General features: G+C 45.5%; 1 protein-coding gene across 1 annotated transcript in view; it reads left to right on the top strand.

Annotated features, from left to right (window-relative positions):
• The window catches only part of arhgap5 (Rho GTPase activating protein 5), an 87,156-nt gene that overhangs the window by 67,383 nt on the left and 10,727 nt on the right, over window positions 1–9,046 (top strand). Inside the window, 1 exon segment of the mRNA XM_032511277.1 lies at window positions 5,344–5,421. Within this exon segment, the coding sequence (XP_032367168.1) occupies window positions 5,344–5,421 (78 nt within the window).

The raw sequence follows: 9,046 nt of genomic DNA, 5'->3' as shown, positions 1-9,046 counted from the left end.
TCAAAGTGCCTTTACACAAAACGGTTAAACAGATTAAAACACAAGTAAAACAGGTTTAAAAAATCACAAGCATAAAAACCGGAATAATAAAACATGAATAGACAGTTAAAAACAAGAGAAACATAAAACACCAAGAGATAAAATTTACAGGCAGCTAAGAAATTTAAAGAATGATTAGTCTTAAGAAAGGCAGCATCAAATCGAAAGGTCTTTCAGCCTTGATTTAAAGAGAACTGCAGAGTAGCAGGGATCTAACGGTTCTGGGAGTTTATTTCCAGCTATGGGAGCATAGGACACTGAAAGCGCTTCCACCCTGTTTGTGTCTGACTCTGGGGCCCGGACTAACACCACCGCCACAACAGGCACCGCACGCAAGCTGCTGTGTTCCACACCCATCCACAACATTCTGTTCTGGCTGCCACCCTCCCCTGTTGCCTGCAGGTGTTCACCTCTTCCTCCGCTGTCCGTGTGGTTTTCCGCGGCCACGTCTGTGCTTGGCCGCGCTGTGCTGTGTCCTTCCCGCGGGCTCTCCCCCCCCCCCCCCCGCGGCAGCTGTTGGGGCCTGTGCTGTGCTTCCTTTGTTTGGACACTTTTGGGCACAGAGATAGTGCCGTTAAAGAAAACACAGGAATGATGGTGTGAAAATTTCACTTTGAAGTTTTTTAACATTGATATGAAAGTTTGAGTTGCAAGAGTAGACTGTTTGTATGCATGGACGGAGCGTGTGTGACGTCACCCGTTGGTTTGTGGAGATCTGATATAAGTCGTTGAGTTTGCGGATGTGACGATTTTTAGACGTAACACACTTTAACTGGTAATCGCATCATAGCAACGCCCTAAAACACCACCTGCTTTATCGCAGGTTTTAAAATCAATGACACCATAATTCAAAAAAAAGACTTTAAACTAGCGATTGAGACAAACTGAGGTAATAAATCAAGTGAGAAGTGGGTCGCTTTCTCATAGACTTCTACAGAAACAGACCTCCTTTTCCAACTGCCCCCTGCATCGCCTCCTGCTGGAGATCAGATATAATGCAGCTTTAAGGAGTCTCCCCCTGCAGGAGACCAATATAATGCACTTTAAGATCTCCCCCTGCATGAGACCAGATAAATGCAGCTTAAGGATCTCCCCCTCGGCAGATCAATATATGCAGCTTTAAGGAGTCTCCCCCCTTCTGGAGATCAGATATATGCCAGCTTTAAGGAGTCTCCCCCTGCTCGAGATCAGATATAATGCAGCTTTAAAGGAGTCTCCCCTGCTGGAGATCAGATTATATGCAGCTTTAAGGATTCTCCCCCTGCTGGAGATCAGATATAATGCAGCTTTAAGGAGTCTCCCCCTGTTGGAGATCAGATAATGCAGCTTTAAGGAGTCTCCCCCTGCTGGAATCAGATTAATGCAGCTTAAGGAGTCTCCCCCTGCTGGAGATCAGAATAATGCAGCTTTAAGGAGTCTCCCCCTGCTGAGATCAGATATAATGCAGCTTTAAGGAGTCCTCCCCCTCTGAGATCAGATATAATGCAGCTTTAAGGAGTCTCCCCCTGTCGAGGGATCAGATTAATGCAGCTTTAAGGAGTCTCCCCCTGCGAGATCAGATATAATGCAGCTTTAGGAGTCTCCCCCTGCTGGAGATATGAAGCACTTTAAGGAGTCTCCCCCTGCTGGAGATAATCAGCTTAAGGAGTCCCCCTCTGGAGATATGAAGCAGCTTTAAGGAGTCTCCCCCTGCTGGAGACAGATATATCAGCTTTTATGGAGTCTCCCCCCCTGCGGAGATCAGATATAATGCAGCTTTATGGAGTCTCCCCCTGCAGGAGATCAGATATAATGCAGCTTTATGGTGTCTCCCCCTGCTGGAGATCAGATATATGCACTTTATGGGTCTCCCCCCTGCTGGAGATCAGATATAATGCAGCTGTATAGAGTCTCCCCCTGCTGGAGATCAGATTAATGCGCTTTAAGGAGTCGCCCCTGCTGGAGATCAGATATAATGCGCTTTATGAGTCTCCCCCTGCTGGAGATCAGATATATGCAGCTTTAAGGAGTCCTCCCCCTGCTGTAGATCAGATATAAATGCAGCTTTATGAGTCTCCCCCTGCTGGAGATCAGATATAATGCAGCTTTAAGGAGTCTCCCCCCCTGCTGGAGATCAGATATATGCAGCTTTAAGGAGTCGCCCCTGCTGGAGATCAGATATAATGCAGCTTTAGAGTCTCCCCCTGCAGGAGATCAGATATAATGCAGCTTTAAGGAGTCGCCCCTGTTGGAGATCAGATATAATGCAGCTTTAAGGAGTCTCCCCCTGCAGGAGATCAGATATATGCAGCTTTAAGAGTCTCCCCCTGCTGGAGATCAGATATAATGCAGCTTTAAGGAGTCTCCCCCTGCAGGAGACCAGATATAATGCAGCTTTAAGGAGTCTCCCCCTGCAGGAGATCAGATATAATGCAGCTTTAAGGAGTCTCCCCCTGCTGGAGATCAGATATAATGCAGCTTTAAGGAGTCTCCCCCTGCTGGAGATCAGATTAATGCAGCTTTAGGGAGTCTCCCCCTGCTGGAGATCAGATAAATGCAGCTTTAAGGGTCTCCCCCTGCTGAGATCAGATATAATGCAGCTTTAAGGAGTCTCCCCCTGTGTGAATCAAATAATGCAGCTTTAAGGAGTCTCCCCCTGCTGGAGATCAGATATATGCAGCTTTAAGGATTCCCCCCTGCTGGAGATCAGATATAATGCAGCTTTAAGGAGTCTCCCCCTGCGAATCAATATAATGCAGCTTTAAGAGTCTCCCCCTGCTGAGAGATATAAGCAGCTTTAAGGAGTCTCCCCCTGCTGGAGATCAGATAGCAGCTTTAAGGAGTCTCCCCCCTCTGGATCAAATATAATGCAGCTTTATGGAGTCTCCCCCTGCAGGAGATCAGATATAATGCAGCTTTATGGAGTCTCCCCCGCGGAGATCAGATATAATGCAGCTTTATGGTGTCTCCCCGCTCGGAGATCAGATATATGCAGCTTATGGAGTCTCCCCCTGCTGGAGATCAGATATAATGCAGCTTTTAGGAGTCTCCCCCCTGCTGGAGATCAGATATAATGCAGCTTTAAGGAGTCGCCCCCTGCTGAGATCAGATATAATGCAGCTTTATGAGTCTCCCCCTGCTGGAATCAGATAATGCAGCTTTAAGGAGTCTCCCCCTGCTGGAGATCAGATATAATGCAGCTTTATGGAGTCTCCCCGCTGAGATCAGATATAATGCAGCTTTAAGGAGTCTCCCCTGCTGGAGATCAGATATAATGCAGCTTTAAGGAGTCGCCCCTGTGGAGACAGATATAATGGCAGCTTTAAGGAGTCTCCCCCTGCAGGAGATCAGATATAATGCAGCTTTAGGAGTCGCCCCTTTGGAGATCAGATATAATGCAGCTTTAAGGAGTCCCCCCTCAGGAGATCAGATATAATGCAGCTTTATGAGTCTCCCCCTGCTGGAGATCGATATAATGCAGCTTTATGAGTCTCCCCCTGCTGGAGATCAGATTAATGCAGCTTTAGGAGTCTCCCCTGCTGAGATCAGATATAATGCAGCTTTAAGGAGTCTCCCCCTGCTGAGATCAGATATAATGCAGCTTTAAGGAGTCTCCCCCTGCTGGAGATCAATATAATGCAGCTTTAAGAGTCTCCCCTGCTGGAGATCAGAATAATGCAGCTTTAAGGAGTCTCCCCTGCTGGGATCAGATATAATGCAGCTTTAAGGAGTCTCCCCCTGCAGAGATCAGTATAATGCAGCTTAATGGAGTCTCCCCTGCTGGAGATCAGATATAGCTTTTGAGTCTCCCCCTGCTGGAGATCAGATAATGCAGCTTTAAGCAAATTATTTTGATTTGAGTAATTTTTAATGGGAAAAGCTCAAACTTCTCTGATGTCAGTTTTCTCACACACACACACACACACACACACACACACACACACTCTTAAACTGGATCGAGTAGGTTGCTGATTAGACAGAGGTCATCTAACAGAAACGCTGCTTTCCTCAGATTTCTGGTAACCTAAGAGCTAAATTGATGTGCTCTGTCACACACCTGAGTCAACACACACTCACACTAGCACACACACACACACACACACACACACACACACACACCCACGTTCAAAAATGCGCTCAAAGACAAAAATAGGCTCAGATAACCACCCAGATACCAACGAACGCACACTCTCTCTCCTACACTGGCTCACACTTGACACGATTAACTTGAATCCATTAAAGCTGAATTTACATAAAACTGCCTCTGCAGAGACACACACACACACACATACACACACACACACACATGCTGGCATGTGCTGTATACTGCTGTGTGGATGACCTTGCAGCAGCGACAGAGCAGAACTACAACCTGTATTGTGTGTGTGTGTGTGTGTGTGTGTGTGTGTGTGTGTGTGTGTGTGTGTGTGTGTGTGTGTGCTCATCCATGCAGCCACATTATAGCCCCTAATTAACACACTCTGTCTCCATATGTGCTGGTCTGAGATCAGCTGTCAGGTGCCAGCTGGCTGCGATACATATAATCGGAGACACTAACAAATGCGTCTCTCAGTCCAGCTGAAAGCTCCCAACTCAAAATGACTAAATGGTTTATTCACTAATAGCTGTTGTAATTGTTGTTGCGCTTGACAACTGTTGCCATACAACTTTATGTGGATATTCATTAAGGGATGTCGCGATAATCTTACCTCACCTTTCGATCCCAATTTTTGAGTTCACGATACATTTTTGTCAGGATTTTTTTTTTTTTTTTTTACCAAATGTGCTTTCATACAATTACTTCATTTCTATAAACTGTGCAAAACAGCAGATGTGTACTTTTCTATCAAGAGTGCATTGTATTTCATCTTAAATAATAACAAACATTAATAATGAGATGTTTATTGCACATCCCACTTCAGGTTCATCTGAACTATAAATAAAGGCAATGAAAGCCAAAAGATCGTGCAGGTTGCACAGAAAGGGAAATATGTTCCAACGTGGATAAAAAGCCTAAATTAGTCATGAGGATCGGCGAGTGCTGCTTCAGAGGCCGTCAAACCCTGGAAAGAGAAAGTTACGAGCTTTCTGGGATTTATGGCGTGAAAGTCTTCAGCCTTAATCCAAAACAATCTCAGCATGTGGTTACCGAAAACCACATTAAAATGAAACCTAGTGCTCTGCTCCTGTTGGTCCATCTGTTTAAATTCAGCACATTTAAAAAAAAAATATATATATATATATATATATGTAATGCTTTGTAAATTCCACATGGATGGAGTCTGTCGGTTACTGAAGGTGTCTGATGTGTTTGTGTGTTCGCAGGTCTGACGACAGAAGGTCTGTATCGCGTCAGCGGGAACAAGACGGACCAGGACAATATCCAGAAACTGTTTGATCAAGGTAAAAGACACACACACATACACACACACACACACACACACACACACACACACACACACACACACACACACCTGCACACACACCTGCACAGACACATGCAGACCCTCATAAATACATCTTCAGATACCTAGAAAACCAAAGAAAGGAGCGCACGTGTAACAGGAGTCTCAAAGCGCAGCCGCCGTGGATGGTTCTCGTTATTCCCGCAGATCCCGATTCTAAATTATCGTCCCATAAAAAGGTTTAAGAACTCAGGAGTTCCCTCTAAAAAGAAAGCATGTTACCAATCGAGTAGCGCTCGTGTGATGTCTGCGATAAATTCGACCCCGCAGAGAAAATAACACATTCCTCAGCCTGGCCACGCAGCAGAAGAGCCTAAAGAGAAACACATGGCGTGGAGTGGAACCGGCTCACGACGAGCTGGCGAGCTGCTGTTAGAAGAAATAAAGTCACCACCACAGGCAGATATCACCGGCGCACTGTCAGCGGCGTCACTCCGTCTTACAGCCAGGCGCTCTAATACTGTGATCCCCAAAGTGGGGGTCGGGACCCACAGGGGGGGGGGGGGTCGCAAGTTGATATCCAGAAATAAAAATGTAAAAACGATTAGAAATAGCATGTGTCAGCCATGATTTTAACTTAAGATAAAACTAGTGGCTAAGTTTAAAATAAAACCAAGCAAATAAATAAAAAGGGAACAGCTCTTTTGATTTTCACGCCTATAGTGCTTGCTTCATATCTATATTATATATTATATATATATATATATATATATATAATATAGTTATATAATGTTTACATACGTTTATAGTGGGGGGGGGGTCGCTAGTCACTTGCACCGTTACTTTGGGGGTCGTGGGCTGAAAGTTTTGGGAACCCCTGCTCTAATATGTACAGTGAACCCTCGCTATATATCGCGGTTCACCTGTCACGGTCTCGCTGCTTCACGGATTTCTGCCCAGAAGAAAAAAGAGCGACAACAACTACCGATAACTATGTTCTTCTCTCGAAAAAACACACCTGCGCCACGGGATTTAGAGGAAAAACCACACCTGCACCACGGGATTTAGAGGAAAAACCACACCTGCACCACGGGATTTAGAGGAAAAACCACACCTGCACCACGGGATTTAGAGGAAAAACCACACCTGCACCACGGGATTTAGAGGAAAAACCACACCTGCACCACGGGATTTAGAGGAAAAACCCGCTACAGAGCGGAGTCAGGATGCAGCGGTCAGTCAGAAGAGCAGTGAAATACACCTGAGTCACTAGTCTTCCTCCTGTACTTCTTATTTTTTTCAATAATCATTTTTCATTTTCTCCCGTTCTGATCCAATGACTCTGGTCGCGGGGGGGCGGTGCTGATCTCCGCAATTTGAAGCCTTCAGTTCGTATTGATGATTAAAATTATTATTTTACACTACAGTAGTTATTTGTAAAACAAGAAAACGTTTATATAGTACTTTTATTTGTTAAATACTTGGGCCTATAAAAAGGGTTTGTTCTTTGGTTTCAATGTATTATGGAATATTTTATCTTATAATGATTATAAAAAAATAAAGGTTACAACTTCACGGATTTCGCCTATCACGGGTTCTTCTTGGAACGTAACCCCCCCCCCCCGTGAAAAACAAAGGTTCACGTGTGGTATATATATATATATATATATATATATATATATATATATATAGTACAGGCCAAAAGTTTGGAACGGAATTATGTACTTAAAAAAAAGTGTGAAATAACTGAAAACATGTCTTATATTCTGGTTTCTTCAAAGTACCCCCCCCCCTCCCTCCCCCTTTCTCTGATTACTGCTTTGCTCTTGGTGAGCTTCAAGAGGTCTTCTCCTGAAATGGTTTCCCAACAGTCTTGAAGGAGTTCCCAGAATGCTCAGCACCTGTCGGCCCTTTTGCGTTCACTCAGCGGTCCAGCTCTCCCCCCAAACCATCTGGACTGGGTTCAGGTCCGGGGACTGTGGAGGAGCAGCGCTCTCCTTCTGGGTCTAATAGCCCCTACACAGCCTGGGGGGTGTTTGGGGTCATTGTCCTGTTGAAGAATAAATGATGGGCCAACTAAACGCAGACCGGATGGGATGGCATGCTGCTGCAGGATGCTGTGGTGGCCATGCTGGTTCAGTACGCCTTCAATTTGGAATAAATCCTCAACAGTGTCACCAGCAAAGCCCCCCACCCACCCCCCACCCCCACCACACCATCACACCATGTATATAAATGTGAAAATATTTATTATGTGCTGTATGGTGACTTTGACAAAGGCCACAAGCCAAAATGCCTTATGCCCGACATTCATGTTGTTTTTATGCAAGTGTCGCTGCATTTTTTAACCTCCGACACCATTGCCTTCACACCCCCCCCCCCCCCATAGAAGCAACATATCCTACATCTGCTGTGAATTTGACTCTGTGAAATGCTCGGGGAAAGAAAGCTGCCCATTCAGCCATTCACTGTGTTTTTCATCTTTCTGTGGCTCTTAAATAAATGTCACCAAATAGCCATCTTTAAATACATCGCCCCAGAGAATAAAATCAAATACAGCTGCAACTGTCAGAGATACGAGTTGCAGAGCAGAGGCGGACGTACCATTACGCAAAGGTCGGCAATGGCCTTAGGCCCCGAGCCCCGAGCTACCAAGGGCCCCGTAAAACGCCTCATAAACTCATGGTTACGATTTGTTGTCTTACTTTTCACCAATTGATTACATCTCTAAACATTGATACGCTAAAGTGCTATCCGATTGTTTAATTCATGATGAGAAACTCCCCCCCGTCCCCCCCCCCGTCCCCACTACATTGGACTATTCCATTATCCTGCTGTAACCAAACAGCTCAGCAGGCTGTTAGCCGGAGGCTACAGACGGCTAGAAAATGAAGCGAAGCTACCGAAGTGGTTCTGAAAAAAGGAAGAAGAAGAAGCGGGAAGAAAGCAGAACGTTTTTAGCAAAACTTCCAAAGGTAACAACCTTTATCACGACGGCTACTGACGACGCTAACATTAACGCTACTAAAGAGCAGCAAGAAGCCGGTGCTTGCGCTAGCAATGCTAACACTGATGAAGAGGAGCTACCCACCGGCAGCGTCAGCCCAGGCTGCTCTAGTGAAGACAAGTTTCAAGCACGTCTTTCTCAGATGAATAAGGACTGAAAAGGGGGAGAACGAGGGTTGTGGAGGGCCCCACCCCTGTGTTTGCCTTAGGCCTCAAAATGACCAAACCCGCCCCTGCTGCAGAGTACCTTAGGGCCGACTCGCTTTAACCTGCTGTCCTCAAAACTCTTAAATAAAGTCGACTTTTATGATTCTCCTCGCTGCGGCCCATTCACATCTGTGTGTAGAAAGCACCATTCCCGCCAATTAGCTCCCCCGTCAGTTAGAGAGGGTGGCGGGCTGCCGGCTCACGGCTACTTCCACCGTAGAAAGCTGGATCTACTATTAAATTATTAATGGAAATGAGATTAAAATGGAGTTGCTTGGGGAGCAGCTCAGCTGCGATGGGGATTCTTTTGAGGATTCAGGGGTCACCGTGGATCTGCTTCATGAACATTTGGGGCTGAGGCAGCGTTCTGTTGGTTGTTTATTAAAACACTTCATTAAACCATAGGGTGT

The sequence above is a fragment of the Etheostoma spectabile genome, unplaced genomic scaffold, assembly GCF_008692095.1.
Source record: "Etheostoma spectabile isolate EspeVRDwgs_2016 unplaced genomic scaffold, UIUC_Espe_1.0 scaffold351, whole genome shotgun sequence".
NCBI classification, from domain to species: Eukaryota; Metazoa; Chordata; class Actinopteri; order Perciformes; family Percidae; genus Etheostoma; species Etheostoma spectabile.
The sequence above is the reverse complement of the archived record's forward strand: the minus strand, read 5'-3'. Positions and strand labels throughout refer to the sequence as shown.